This window comes from Corvus cornix, chromosome 18 (genome assembly GCF_000738735.6).
Source record: "Corvus cornix cornix isolate S_Up_H32 chromosome 18, ASM73873v5, whole genome shotgun sequence".
NCBI lineage: Eukaryota > Metazoa > Chordata > Aves > Passeriformes > Corvidae > Corvus > Corvus cornix.
In genome coordinates this window covers 7,612,516-7,628,389 of record NC_046347.1, presented here as the reverse complement: position 1 = coordinate 7,628,389, position 15,874 = coordinate 7,612,516, and the positions used below count along the sequence as shown (strand labels likewise).

Below are 15,874 nucleotides of genomic sequence, written 5' to 3'. Positions count from 1 at the left end.
TTTTATCGTAGTACCTAAAAGCTTGGACGTGGACCAGCCATGTTTGGTGTTGTACAAATGTATAAGAAAAAGGCATCCTTGCTCCCTCAAAAATTTATAGCATAAGTTAAACCTTTGAGGTAACAGATGGCAGGACAGAAGACAGAGAATGAAACAGAACCATCTTCTGGTTTGCCTCAGCACACCTGTACCTCAGCACCCTATGCTCAATTTTTTTCTTTTTCCAGATAAAACAGAAAAAAAGTCTTTAAAAAGAAGGCTTAAAAGCATCACATTCTGTGATATGACCCAGGAGAAACTTCTGCACAGCCTCTGCACAAGGCTACACAGACTGTGCTCCCTACATTTTGATGAACACAGTCTCTTTCAGAAAGCTAATGCTGTGAACTGTCAGAGAATTAAAAAGTTTTAAATAATGCTGAGAGCTAGAGGAGTTGTCTCCATACAGAAATGGTACATAGTAAGAGGTAAAGAAAGCCTGTCTACACATTTTATAGAAAGACACAGTGATTTGAGTTTTCCACATAACCCCAAACAAAGTCTCTATTATAGTTATTTGTTTACTCTTTGTCTGCTGCCTGGCCACCCTAGTCAGATGTCAGAGCCCACTATCTCTCTGGCCCTAAGCACAGGGATTGCTCCCATTGCAGTCACTTTATTATGTGATGGCTTTCCCAGCTAATTTGAAAGGCAATCATTTATCTTTATCTTAAAAGAAAGGTTGTTCTGAATCTGCAGATCTCTGCAAAGGGTACAAGAAGACCAGGGAACTTAGAAATCATCTGGATTTTGTACATATTTTCAGTATTGCAGGTATCTGTTGTGGGAGCAATCTGTGGATTCCCTTGGAAAGTTTATGGGAATGTATTCTTTCAAATCATTACCCAGCCTTTCTCCCTGCCCTCTACTATTCCAGGACAGGAGTACATATACAGTTCTCTCTTTTCCTTGGCATCTGGACAACTCTTCTACTGTCAGTGCCCTGTAGTCCTCAGCTGGCATAAGAATTCCAAAATAAATTGGAGCGTGTTGTAATCAGGAGAAAAATACAGTGTCCTTGTGGTGTTGATGTTTTTGCAGCTCAGCTTCTCAATGGCTACCACAAGTTGAGCTGCATATTTCTTTACAAAAATATGCCTGCACTGATAATTTGGCAGGCCACTCTTTGAATAGACATTTAGCTACTTAACTGCTCACTGTTGCCAACAATGTTCAGTTGATGAACCAGGGAAGAAGGGGCACTTTGACAAGCAGCACATGATGGCAGCAGGAGGGGGGGCTTTATGGCCAGCAGACCTTTACTGCAGATCTGCTGGTCAAGAGGCTTTTAAGAGGTTCTGTAAAACCCAAAAACTAATATACGAGTAACATATTATAGCAGAACGTCTTTAAAGAGGCAAAGACACCGACTAAATATCTCCTAAGTTTAAGCATATTTCAAGAAACCACATAGACGAAATAAGCCTCAGCACATAATTTATAAATCTGCCCACAGGCAACTGAAGAAGAGCATGAGCCAATACTCAAACCCAGCACGGAAGTACTTAAAGGTGTGTTGCTGTGTACAGTCACACAGCCCGAGGAAACGCATTACCCAGAGAACTCAAAGGGCAAGGATGGGATTTTTAAAGAGCTCCCTGATGGCTCAGCTCTGCCAACTTTCACTCCTGCCAAGCTGCATCCAAAAAGGCAGGTCTAACCTTTGCTCATCTCCCAGAACCAACACTCTTACTGGAGCCACTTGACTTCCAGTGTCTGTCACATCTTCCAAATAGTGAAGTTCTGTCCCAATTTTCAATAGAACCAGATGCAAAAAGTCCCAATTTATTTATTCTGTAGCCTCAGTGTTCCTACATGTATTTTTGCCTGCCCCCATCAATTCACACCAAAACAACCTTCACAGTGTGTTAATTTGCACTTTCAATCTGTGCCTTCTTGCCAGCCTTGAGGGCACAGGGTAGAAGTAGAGCTATGTATTTGTCAGGCTGGAAGATTTAAGACAGTATCACACTTCCAATAGTTTTCCAATGACCTTTTCAGAAGTCTCAGTGGATTGACCAATCAAAAATGGGAAAAGTTAGCATGCAGAGCTGGAGGAGATGCTCCCTCACCTGGGTGGGCACTGCACAGACAGCAAGGTCACCATCTGGGCAACTGTCCCTGCTGAGCGATGACAACCTGACTGAGCAGAGAACCCCCTCGTGCCCCAAACTGGGGTAGGAGCAGAAAGGTATTGGTGCACTACTCCAGGATCTCTGCACCCTCCAGAGGGTTCTTGCAGATCGGGACAGGGACACAACACCACAGAGGAAGAGCTGCAGCCCGACTAAACCATTTTTTCCACAGCTGTCGATTTTTATTACAAAAGGGCAGTGACTGTGTGTTATGAAAGTCCACAGAATACCAAGCTAATAATGAATTGCAAAGCATCACATGGAAGCTAAAACTATGCCTCACTTTGGTGGTTGCTAACACGCAGGGTATTCAGACTGGGTGACAATGTAGACCAAAATGATTCCTGTATGGATTAAAGCACAGGAGATATTAACTGTCACACCAGCAGCACTGGCTAAATTGTGCTGAAAACATGTACCCAAATGTACAGCAGGATGGGGACACTTAGTTCTTTCCACATGAATTTCACATTGAAGAGTGCAAATGACAAATCAGTCTTCAGCAGGTTTCTCCAAAAGTTAACTGTACTCCCTATTTCACTCCAAAGTGCTCCAGTACCCTGACAGTGGGTTTCAGACAGGAATTTCTTGTCCGTGTTAGGACATCTCTATGATCCAAACCCTCCTTCTCATGAACTGAGCAAGATGTGAACTAATAGCTCTTAGTCACTTTTTGGTTAAGTGAACTAGAAAGAGTTACCTATCTTGCTCTAAGGTATAGTTTCCAACCCTTGAATCATTCTTATGAATCCCTACGGATCCTTTCCGAAGTCTAACTTCCAGAACAGGATGAACTTTACTACTTGCATTAATATGCATTAATAGGGATCTGTATGTGGTAAATCTAGTAATTTGGCAAAGAATTAAAGTTAAAGTAATTGGTTAAACCACAAATGGTGGAGACATCTAGCAAGAAAAATACCAGGAAAAGACATTAGTTTCACACTTCAAATGAGATTTTTAACATGAAAGCTGAAAACTAGATTATTGTCTACTTGGACTGTAATCAGGTGGCTGAGGCTCATGACAGCTGCACTCTCTCATGAAATGAATCTTCAGTTTGTTTTTAAAATTAATTGCCAAAACTAAAATATCTTTCCTGCAGCATTGGTTGAACTGGTTTTTCTGTAAACTGATTTAGCAAATATTGTAGAGCAGGTTGAAAGTGAAATAAAAAGCTGTCACAGAAACAATGGGTCTCCCATCAGCTTGCACATCCCAACAGCACGGATCTTATTTACTCCATACTTGCTCCAAAGTGAAAGCTATCATCACATGGTAAAGGATATTCTATCTATAAATGGTAAATATGGCACCTTAAATGTAATTTTATGAAATTTTTTTAACAATGCAATACTGGATGCTGGGTGCAGTCTCTGCAGGATGCAGAACACCGGTACATGAGATAATTTCCTTTTGAGTTTCCCCCTTTTTCTGATATTATGGGAGTTTACAGATTGATTTTAAGGATAAAAAGCCTAGCTGAGGGAATTTGCTTCCAAAAGCTTGTTGCAATAAGCCTTTTATTTTACCAACATTGTTACTCAAGTCCTCCCTTGACAGATGCAGATACAAGAACTGTGGCCTTTGAGTAAGTCCAGAACTGTATGTATTGATGCCAATATAAATTTGAACAAGCAGTACAGTTTCAGCAGTATCGTCCTTTGAAAACCTTGGGACCCAAAGCCAGCACAAAGCTCAATCAGAAATCGTTACCATCTGAGCTTACGCAGCTCCATCTCTTTTCAAGTACCATGGATTAATGTTGGGGGAAAGTCAATAGTGCTAAATTCACCCTTAATGTTAAACCCATGGATTGCCATGGCATTAAGGGCCAGGGATGAGCTTGGCCTGCTGTGGCTATGGCCATCTAATTCAACGAACATTTATGTTCTAAAAAAACCTGCCCCATTTGCAAGTCCTAAGTAATATGGTGAATATGGAACAACTTATCAGCAACAGCAGGGGAGATTTAAAATATGCATCTCGAGTATGGAGTCACTCAGGAACCTGTGGTGATGCAATCACTCAAACGGAGCAATCTTTGAGTTTAGCTTTACCAAGAATCCCTGTGCTAGCCATCTTCCCGAGTCCGGGTGACACATAGCTGCCAAAATGCCTCATCCACCAGGAACAACGCCTGCAATTTTTCTCACATCAGTTGTTTCGTAGTCACTTAGAGTGGTGTTTTCGGACTGCTTTTTATCGGAAAGCCTTTTTCAGCCCAAGGCAGCACACAGAGTCCTGTACCGTGAGTTGAAGGCTGGTGGTGATGGCTGCAAGTTCTGGGGGGTTCAGGCCTGTGTTTGACGCTGTGTGTGGAGCCCAAGGCTGCTGTCCCACCCCACCGGTGCCATGGCCATCACTCACCTCAGAGTCTCGAGCGCCAACACCTGCGACGTGGAGGCCGCCGATGGCGAACGAGAGGCCGCGATCCCCGCGGGATGAACCTCAGCACGGCTGGGGTAGGGACCTGCCGGGCCTCGGGCCGGGCTGCGGGAAGCACCGGTGGGGGTTTGGATCCCATTCGCGTTTGGGGTTTTTGGGGGATTCCCCCTTCACGCGCTCCCCTGAGGGCGGCACCTCTCCCGCGGGGACGCCACTGCCCAGCGCTGGCCAGGAGGGGGCGCGGCGGCGCCTGCGGGACGCCATGTTGGGCGGGCGTGAGGGGACGCGGCGGGGACGGGCCGGCGGCACCGGGGACAGTCGGGCCGTGACCCTCGAGCTGTCCCCACACCGGGCATGGCTCAGGCAGCGACCCCCGGGCTGTCCCCACACCAGTCACACAGCACACCGCGGTACCGGCCATGGCACAGGCAGTGACACCACGCCAATCACAGAGCACACCCCGTCCTGCTCCCACCCCCGCCACGGAGCACACCCCGGGCTGTCCCCACACCGGGCACGGCACAGGCAGTGACCCCCGCGTTGTCCCACGCCAGTCACAGAGCACGCCCCGCGCTGTGCCACACCGGACACAGGCGGGACATCGGCGCAGCGAAGGGCAGGCTCAGCCCGTGTCCGGTACCGAGCCCCACCGAGCCTCCTCAGGACAAAGCTTTGCCCCCTGCCGCAGGCTCGGTCACCGCAGCGGCATCAGAGGCTCCGGGCTGCTGAGGTGTAAATCTCGTGTAAAGCTGTGCAGCTCTAGAGCTGACCCGGCGGGCGTCAGTGAAGTTAATAAGGACACACTGACTTAGGCTGGTAAAATACATTTCTCTTTCAATGAAAAGTAAGTGTCGCATGGGGTGTCACGTTGGCACAGAGGGTGATGTGGTGATTTATGATAAGCCAGGATGGACTGGTGTCTTGCACTCCGGGCAAACCAGGAGTAAGTCAGGAGGACAGCGCTGCTGTACTTTGCTGCCCGTGTTGGAGGAGAGGTCTGCAGTGCTGAGCATCAGGGCTGGGCGTCACCCTGCCAGGGTCTTTGTAAAATTCCCTTCTGTGGGTATCTAGGAGAGGGTAAGACATGCTGGGCTTTGCAGTTACGTACGGGCTTTGGCCCACGGCACAGCCAGGTCTCTCGTCACTGCCTATGGGGCTGAGCTGTGGAGTCAATAGGACAGGACTGTGGATCTGAAGCCAAGCTGCAGAGCCAGCTGCAGGGCACAGACTCAGGCTAGGACCACAAACACACGTGAAGTGCTGGCTTGCATCCTCCCAAATTAAAGCTCAAAAAGCGTGCGGGGATGCATCCAGGTCTCTAAGACAGGACGAGCAGTCGGCGTCGCTCCTGTGGCTGCTTTACAACGTACCTGAAACAGCCCCTGCAGCTGAGTCTGGATTTACGCTCGGTGCATCTTACATCTGGAGACAAGAAGCGTGCTGCTCGTGTGCTGGAGCCGGGCCAGGGTTAAGCCCCAGTAGTCGGAGCTGGATCCCTGGTAGCACTCGTGATGGGAGGTCAGGCGCAATGAAAAGAGCCCTAGTAGTTTGAGAAGGAGCACACCAGCACCTCTCCTGATGGGAGGTCAGGCACAGTGAGCAGGAGGGCCCCCCTCGTGCTGGCAGCTCCGTTCCAGTGTTTGGCTGGGCTCCAGAAGATTAAAATAGAGCCTTAGACTGTCCCCTCGGCAGCACTGCCAGCCACAGCCCTGACAATCCTGGGGTTGTACTCAAACGTGAGTCCCTCGGGAGCGTGGGCTTTACCCTAACAGCTGAGGCACTGAGTAGGCTGGAGCAGGCAGGATTGTTGCTCTTGTGACTCAGACTCGAGGAAGAGAGGGATCAGGATGGAGCCAGGAGAGAGCAGGGGATCAGGACCAAAGTACAAGGCACAGAAGGGGGAAAGAAGCAAGTATGCCCCAGAAGAAAGCTTGAAAAAAAATCCTTGTTCTGCTGTGGCTGGGTTCAAAGCACGTGTAGCCATGCGAATCGGGCATTCCACTGTTCCAGCTCGATTTCTGAATTAGCTCCTTTCTGTGACCATTTCAGGAAAAGAGAAGATAAGTGAAAAAACAAAGCAAAACAACATTTTCCTTTCTCGAACATCTTAAAAAGCACTATGGGAAAAGACAAAGGCCATGCAGGTTCCTGTGAAGAACCTCCACATAGGTGGAAAAATCTTCTGTAGTCCAGAAATGATCACAGCTGAGGGGAACAGGAGCCATCATTCCTGTGTGATGAAGGGCTTCAATGAAATGCCCAATTTTCAGAAGTGTGGGGCACTCCCAAGTACCACTAAAATCAGCAGCAGTGGCAGATGTTGGTGTTTCTTACAGAGGGTGTTTCAACTCTTACTGAATTATTTATCACCACTTAAGGCATCCATACTTGAAATATTTTACTTCAGGATTTTCTGAAAGTGATAACAAACAGTGCCAGACAAAACATTTTGGCATTGCCTTTTTCCCCCCCGAGAAATAAAATTTGGTTGAAAATATCACATTGATTCAGTAAAAAAAAAGCAGACATTTCCAAATTCAGTGATTTTGATATTTCAAGAAAAAGCATGTATATTTACTGGTATAAAAGGCTGTTTGTCTTTAAATTTCTTTAATATTAGTTTATAAGGCTTAAAAGTTGCTGCTCCATTTATTATTTCTGTAACTGAGTGTGTGTGTGAGCAGAGAGTGGATGATTCTACCTGATTGTTTTTGGTATAATAAAGATGAACTGGACAGTCAGAATAAAAAGATGTTATTCTCACAGGCAAGAAAAAGAAGTCCTACTGATTAATTAGGACCAATTAATTAATATTTATTAATTTAAAACTTTAAGAAAATAGAAACATTTTAATAGCCTTTTCTAAAATATATATATTTGTTTGAAGAGAGAGATTGAAAAAAGCAGTCTGGGGAGGAGAAGAGCAGCCTGGGAAAGAGAAAAGTGAAGCTTATTAATAAAGATTTTTTTGTGTGTTTTCAAAACAAACAAAAAACCCCAAATCAATCCCAAAGCTTTTATTTAAAGACAGAATGAAAAAATAAGTTAATAGTTTGCTCAGAGAGATAAGATTTTATATAGCTCAATACACTGGAGTGGAACAGTGAAATGGGTATCTTTTGCTGTCAGAAGAGCGAGTCAGAAACATGCCTAGAAAAGTTTGTAACTTCTTCCCAGTTGGCTTAAAAGCATTTCAGTAAAACAGCAGAGAACACAGAGGCAAGTACAGAACAGCACTGTCCTTCATGGCAGACGTGTTGGAAGTGTCTGGGAGAATTGCACTGCTCACTCACTGATCTTCTGAGAGAAAGAAGAAATCTCAGCTCAGGGCAAGCAAAACATACAAACAACCAGGCTCCAAAAATGCATGGTACATGCAAAATGCACCAGAAGAACTGAAATACATGCACACAAAAATCCTGCTTTGTCCTGCAGTGTTTTCCCCAGTTAATTTCTTAGGTCACTGTACATGACTAATTATTTGCATTTGGGTTTCTTTTCTTTTACTAAGGTAGTAAATGCGCTACCAATCTTAATGTTTTGAAATTAAAAATCAAGGTAGTGGAAATGACTGACATGTTTTATCTTACATTTTGAGAATTATTTTGCTCTGCTGCTTAACTCCACTTTGGCTGTGTTTTGGTTAAAATATTTTCCATGGGTGAAAATATCCAATATTATTCCAGAGACATGCTGTTAATTTTGAAGTTTGCATTGGATTGGGATGTCACAGCTGAAATACACATCATGGTCACCAGGAACATTGCCACATGTACCTGTGCAGAAGCTATGGATGATGATGCTGGGAGGATGCTAACCAGGAAATTGTGTCCCTGCTCTGCCACAAGCTGTCTGTGTGACCTTGGCTATGTCACTTACTCCAGTTATGGCATCATCTGATTGTTAAAACACATTTAGCAACCTGTCTGGCTGTGAAAGCAGGTGAACTGTGACCCAGAGCAGAACCCTTCCAGTTTCACCTCAGCATTCAAAATAGAGTTGTTCTTATTTCTCTTTCTTACATACAGTAACACAGTTCCACACTGCATTAGAAGTGTCTTGCTTTGCTTTTTTTGTGTGCAAGAATATGTAAAAAAAAATCAGTTTAGGTTGTCTTTTATGGGAGGGTATTTTCACCCACAAACCTGGAAGCCATGCCTATTTCATTCAGGTTTCTGAATTAAAATAAAGATTTAGGAACCAGATTTGAAAGCTTGGCCTTAGAAAAAGTCACTTTCCAATAAACATAAAGGATTTCAGGGAAAAACACAAACTACATTCAGATTTCCAGGCATTGTAAAGTTCACATAGGGGGATACCTGATGATGGTCTAACAGAGTATTTTTCAAGAAATACTGTTCAAAGATTATGCACAAGTGAATGTTGTATTTAGGATCATGTGAGTGTACACAACAGCGTTCCTTTGTTAATGCGGGAGAAGACTTGAAGTGCGTAATTTTAGCAGATCACAGGAGTCGTAAGAATGCAAGAGCAATTCAAGTCTTCTAAACCTTGAGAGAGCTGAGTTTCTATGCTATTAGATCAAACAAAAAAATCTATGTTAAGAACATTTTATGACAATGATTCACTCAAATAAATGTAAGATTTCTTTTACCAACTGATCTTTTTTTTTCTAAAATAATATTTAATATCTGAAGTTATAAAAAATATTTGTAGTCCTGAAAATTATTTTTATTGTCTATTTTATGTACTATACATGCCTCTTTCAGGAATTATTAAAGAAGCATGAGTCATACGGCACTCATTTACTCTTGGCTCGTGGCCATCCTCAATATATATTTTGCTTTTTTCAAGCCATTCACAGGTACATATGCATGAAAATATTGTTGTGTCAAGTCCCAAGCTCACAGTTAGCACAGCATACATTGTTCATCGAGATATTTACAAAATTCTAGAGCACATAAAATTGTGCATTATTTTGTACCAAAGTTTAAACTTTAACGTACGCTCGGTTGCATATATAGAAACAAGTTACAATAAAAATCTGAACAAAGACAACCAATAAACAGCCGAATTGCTATGTACAAACAAGGCAGGAAGCAATTAAACACTGCCTCACACATTTCACTTAAATTACTTTTTCTTCCAGGGGAAAAAACAAACAACCCCTCTTCCCCTCCTCCAAGTCCCCAATAACCCTATTAAGTCTTCCTTTTTATCAGCAAAATGACTGGAACGCCCATTGCATTCAGAAGTGGATTCATTTGCATAACATGGGAGAGAAGTTTGGCCCCTATTATAAGGAGCAATAATGAATTATGCAGTGTGGGCTTCCCCCAGTACAACTGGTGCCACAACAGCGTGGTGGGCTCACTCTCTGAGCTCAGCTCCAGTGGTCCCTGTGACCTCCAGGGGAATATTTTATGAGAAAAAGCCCCTTTTGTCTTCCTAACACACATCATTTTTACACCAGCATAAATATGTTGTTTTCATGATGACTCCACTGGTCTGGGTCTCAGGTGACATGGAACTGTGAGTCAGGCTGTGCTGGTATGTACATGGTTTGTACCTGACCCAGCTTCAGTGGAACTACTCTTCATTTACACTGGTGCAAAAGAACCTGGGGTGAGGTCCAAGGACAACAGGACTGGGCCCAAACGGACCTTTACATAAAGAAAACCACAAAAAGTCTGTGCATTCAGCTTCAAATCTGCTTAATAAATTACTACAGTTCACAGTAATAAGGTAGATCAGTGCCACACCAGCTTCTCCAGTGTCAGATCGGTTTCACATAGCTTTTCCAAGAAAGGTAATTAAAATAACAGTAAACATAAAAAGTCTGTTCCTAGTTTTTTGACAAGCTACATAGGCGGTTTTCTGTAGCCTAGTGACAGCCAAGCTCAGTAACACATTCTCCTGTTTTGGGATGACTGGTGTAAAGGCTGAATCTTGCCCAGGATGCTGTGGTGTGAAAAGACGGAGGAAGGCATTCCAGCCTGGCTCGTATTCACCCCAAAACCCAGACTGAGAACCAGCTGCTGGATCAGAGCTCACAGACACCAGCACTGAGGAGAGGTGATCTCTGAGCTGGTGGGATCTCTACAGCATCCAGCAATCATGGATGGGCTGCTCCAGAGCCTGATCAGATGAAGACAACTCCTCCTGGCTTTTCAGAGCTATCTGATCCAAAGGGAGGGCTCTGGGGGCTGATCCAGGGAGGGTGGGTGGCCTGCTGGTCAGTCCCTGCTGCCAGCTCCAGCATGCCAGGGTCCACCTCAGGGAATGCTCCCCTGCCTTTCTGCAAAGAATATATGGGGCCAAGAGCTCCCCTTTCTCACTTCTGGGCATGATTCAGCCTTATAAATTCTACTTCATGCAATCAAAAGATAAATTATACTTACAAATAAAGCATTCTAGTTACTTTATGTTTTTCTGTCATGGAAAAATCAGAGACCCAAACTGATGAAATCTCCATTGTCTGAAAATTCAGGGCCTGTTTACTAAAAATACTTTTTGCTGATGGCAAAGTTCAACACCTTAGAGAAATTCAGAGTAAGTTTCCAAGCTGTGTACCCTATTTTCAAGTACACTATACCCTTGTTGTTTGTAAGGCTGTATTGAAATTTTACAAAACAGTCATGAGCCGCGCATTTAAACACCTTAAAAGAGTTGACCAGCAACTTAATGCATTTCTTTATACCCTAGAGAATTTAAAGATGCACTGTCTCTTTCCAAAACACATAAATTTTCAGGATAAAATATTCCATGTCCCATCTCCCCCTTTAATGTCTGTATTTAAAAGAAGTGTTTTATGGATTTCTTTGTCTTACTATGTAGAAAATCCAATTGTTAATTAGTCTCAAAAACCAAGTAAAAAATACAAGGATGGGAAATAAATGCTTGAGCTACAGGTGTCTTGAGACAAACTGTCCATGTACAAACTTGTCTTCCTGTGGATGCAAGGAATTTTGAGTGTAAAACTTGCAGTTTACCTATATCTCACTTCCTACCAACAGAAACAAGAAAGTTTGAGACCACTAAAGAGGGGGATATGCTCCACATTGAGTTTTTGCTTTCTGTGGGGTCATAATATTAGAACACTATATTCTTCTCTAGCCAGTCCAAGTCACTGCTAGAAATAGGAGGGACTGGGTTCAACCCAGGAGAAGATATACTCCCTGGAAAATGCAGGACAAAAGTTCTGGTGCAAGATGGATGAGTAAGAGAGACCCAGAAGTTGCAAAGCCCAAGTACCCTTTAGAGAGGAGAGCTTCAGCTGATACAAAGTGGGCACAGGCTCCTTTGAATGAACTGTCTGCTGGCCACTGAAACTGGTGTGGTGCAGGCTCTGAACCGTGGCACTGCCCATCTCTGTGCAAGAATCCTTGGAGGGTCACTCAAGCTCAGCCTGGAGAAAGGGTTCCCAGTAATTAAAGATCTTGATTCTTAATTTAAATTTGATTCTGGACTGTGAGCATATACTCAGCTCTGCTCAGAAGAGTCACTGGTGGAGTCCTCTATGGAGTGGGGCTAACAGTGCTGTGCTGTGCATTTTCCAGGATTCTTTTCAGTTGCTGAAGTTGCTTGTGAAATGTGTGTGTGATGTTCCTAAGAGAACTGCAGAATAATTGTGATTTGTATTATGGCAGTACTTGGAAGGCGCTGCTTTCTACTATTTATTTATCTCTGGGTGTTCATTGCTGTTCTTTTAAGGAGACTCAAAATAGGTGGGGATAGCAATTTTGAACAAGAACATGTATTTTTACCAAAAGATAAGTCAGTGCTTTGTAACCAGAAGTATTTAAGCCCATAACTATCAATTAGTACTTTGACTATTAAAGTTTGTGGAAGAACCTCAATTTAGAGGCAGTAGATCAAGGAAACACATCCCATTGGCATCACCTAAACACTACTTCCACAGCAATATTAAAATCAAGACAGAGTAGATTTTGGCTGGTATTTGCACTTCCAGAGTCAAATTTCATCTCAGCACAGAAGATTATGTTGAAGTCAAGCCCTTCCTACGAGTAAAGAATCCAGTCCTTTATTAGCTACATGACTGCTTCTGGAAAAGTCCAGCAGCAGGAGCAGATAAGAGATTTTTACAGCCTTATCTCACCAGTAGTGTATGCCTCTCTGCTGGAGATTTTGCTCCTTCTTGCCCTCATTGTTCCCGATGAGCCAAAGCAAAGTGACGTGGATTTCATTTAGGAACATCTTGTTTCATCTCATCACTTTCTGCAAAAACATATGGCCTCAGTGTATGGTTATTTTATTCTTTAATAGTTTTATGGCAGTTTTCCTTAGAGGCGAAACAGATTAGGGGAGCCCGGGCGAGGTGCTTGACACTGAAAAACTGTGTCATTTATTTTGGTTCTGCACAGAAGCATTACATTGCTTGTCTCTCCCTAGTGAAAAGCCATCTGCTAATAAACAGAATCTAAAGTAACCAGCTGTGAGTGCCCTCAGTGACAGTCAGACATCTCTGCTTGGCTCTGTGGTGAGTCAGGCTTTCCCCATCCCCAGTTCCATACAATGTGTGCCCCTCTAGCTGCAAATGGGCACTGACACTGCTGCTCCCCCTGCATCTTCTCACCCACAGGAATTTTTGCTGTGGGTCTCATCCAAACCCTGTGGGAGTGAATGGAAATCTTTCCATCCTCACTTTGGATCAGGTAATGAATGAGTATTTTTGGTGCAAAAAGTTAACTTCCCGCTCCCGAAAAGAGAAATTACAAATGTAAATCCCTTATAGAAAGTTTTTGCCCTTCCTATCACTGCAAAGACTCTTCGTGGCTTCCACATACTGACCAAGCATAAAATAGTGAATAACATTTATTTTTGAATTTATGGATTGAGTTCACAGGGATTTTAATAGCACTGGGGTTATGGAAGTGCTATTTTAATAAGGACCACAGATCATGGGCCCAAATCCTTACCTTTACCTCAAGGACTTGTAAACTCAACTGTTTAACTCAAATCTCTTTATTGGGGGCCTTAGAATGTATCCACCTGGAGGCTGGAAAACCAAAAGGTAGAAGGCTACACAAACACGGAGTGAGGGAATTTAACCAGCAGGAATGTGGCCTATAAAATTAAACTTCAAGAACTCTTTAAGAAAATTAAAGCTTGTGCAACAGCTGGGGTTTCTCTACACATTAGTTCATTTCTTAGTGACTCCAGTGTTATGGTTCTTATTAATATAGATTTCATTTTTGAGATTATCTTCTGTAGTGCTCCAAGGCTTATTGTGGCTGCAAAGGACAAAATCCTGACTCACTGTGATTTGCCTTTACACAATACAGCAAGATGCCAACCTCCTTATCATATTAGTATTTATTTGGGGCCCAAAGAAAAAAATCTTAGATTCAAACTGCACCCCAAACTTTCCTAATCTGAATTGCCAGAATATACCAGCTTCAGACATGGTGATCAAATACCCCTGGAATTTATGGTGAATATTCAGGAACAAAAAAAGGGGTGTTTCTTTCCAATGGGTGTGTGAGAGTGATGCCAACACACAGCAAAATGTGCTCGTGTGTGGTGGGGAGAAGAAAAGAAAAACTTTGCTTCAATCTCACATAGACCCTGCATATTATTCCACTAGAACCTGGCCTCATTCTGCCTGCTCTTTACCTCAAAGGTTCATCTCCTAAGCTTTTAAAATAACTTGCTACTTAAATAATTTGAAATCTAACCTCCTGAAAAAAACCCAATTGTGATAATTGTGTCAGGCTCTGACAGCATTCAGAGATGGTGTTGACTGCATTTTCTAGATACTGGAAGAATTTTCACTTCTTTAAGTGGCTAGAAACTCTGGGTTATCTGTGTTACTAGACCAGTTAGTGTTTCAGCTATATCCAACCTAAATCCATTCAAGAAAAGCTGAAAAGTAGAAAAAATTGCAGGAGATGGTGAAAAACAAGTTAATAGAAGTTTAGGACACAGTCCTAACATAAGGACACCAAGGATGTTACAGCTTCTGCTAACTTGCAGGCAGAACCACTCATGCTTAAAATTTTACATGCTCAGAGAAACACAGAAATGAAGAGACCTGCAAAACCTGATTACTCAATTGCAGATTGTTATGTGGTGACTGTTATGACTGTACCTGCAAACCTGCAGATGCCAGTAATAATAATTCTCACATCATGACAGATGATACCTTTGTGAGACCAGAAATCTGGTGATGAAGTCCAAAGATTAGGATTCTTTAGAGTGGCATGAGTTTCCATTTCAGGAGCTGGATTTTTACCAGTGGTTTTGAAAGTATGGCCCTTATGATCACAATGCTCATATCTCATGTGGGGTGATGGGAAGCAGTGGAAGATTCTGGGGTTAAAGGGTGCTGCTGAAAACTTCTGGGACAGCAGAACCCAACTGCTCATCTGGACTTGTGATCTGTTGCATAGCACTGTGCACATCCGTGTTTTCTACAGACTCCATGCTCATTGCCCAGGACTTGCCCTCTTCATCCACAAATGTTGTTTCATAAGGCTCCACATGTGTCCTATGGGCATCCTGCCTTGGTTCCTCATACTTGCCTTTCCCTTCCTCTGGAAGGCTGGATGCATGAGGTACGAAAGTGCTCCGAGACCCCTCGATGGGAATCTTCACCTGCTCACCGGAGGTAGGTTCTTGAGACAAATCTGGAGATCTCATGAGATGCTGGGTGTAGACACCTTCCGACAGAGAGCCCGACTGAGTCTCGCTGTGCACACGCAGCCAGCGGTGCTGCCGGCTGAAGTAGTTGTAATGTTGGTGTTTGCCCAACTTTTTTTTCCCTAAAAAGCCCAGTGGCTGCTTGGAACTGGAGGACTTGTCCGTGCTTTTCGGTGTAAGCCCTGACATTGTCAGACTGCTCATCTGCTCTGTGCAACGTTCAGCACTGGTGTCCAAGGTACCACACTCTGTCAAGCCTTCTCTCAGTGCCAGGCAGGGCTTCATGTCATGGACTTGGAGGACATTGGGTGCGCTGCCACTCAGGCCACTGCCAGCCTGCTGGGAGATGTCCTGGGACGAGGAGTAAATCAGGTCTAACTCCCTTGGGCTCAATGCATCGCTGGAGTCGTAGTCGCTGTCAGTTGGGAGGAACACCTCGGAGCAGCCTTCTTCATCTGAGCAGGGCTGGGAGTCTGCAAGGAAAACTGGTTAACACTAACAAGAAAAGTTCAGCAGAGAAACGGCTTAACTGTCGTTTATGTGTTTTTTGTCTTAATTTTAAATTTACAGTGCTGGAAATGTATGTGTGTTTCCTCTGTGGAATTGCCCTGGGCTGAGGTGACGGCAAAGGCAGTCAGGGAGGATTTATCAGGAAGGAGTTACAGATGTGTTAGACAGGTGGTGGCAGA

General features: G+C 43.7%; 1 protein-coding gene and 1 long non-coding RNA gene across 3 annotated transcripts in view; both read right to left on the bottom strand.

Annotated features, from left to right (window-relative positions):
* LOC109145702 overlaps positions 1 to 4,687 on the bottom strand; it is a 30,406-nt gene extending 25,719 nt beyond the window's left edge. The window contains exon 1 of the long non-coding RNA XR_005603367.1: positions 4,545 to 4,687. This is a non-coding gene — a long non-coding RNA (uncharacterized LOC109145702). The remainder of the gene's footprint in view (positions 1 to 4,544) is intronic.
* A 2,877-nt stretch (positions 4,688 to 7,564) lies between these two features.
* Positions 7,565 to 15,874, bottom strand: part of ANKFN1 (ankyrin repeat and fibronectin type III domain containing 1) — a 129,963-nt gene continuing 121,653 nt past the window's right edge. For both annotated transcript variants that reach the window (XM_039562486.1, XM_039562485.1), the window contains one exon: positions 7,565 to 15,658. In XM_039562486.1, the coding sequence (XP_039418420.1) occupies positions 14,862 to 15,658 (797 nt within the window). In that variant the 3' untranslated portion in view covers positions 7,565 to 14,861. The remainder of the gene's footprint in view (positions 15,659 to 15,874) is intronic.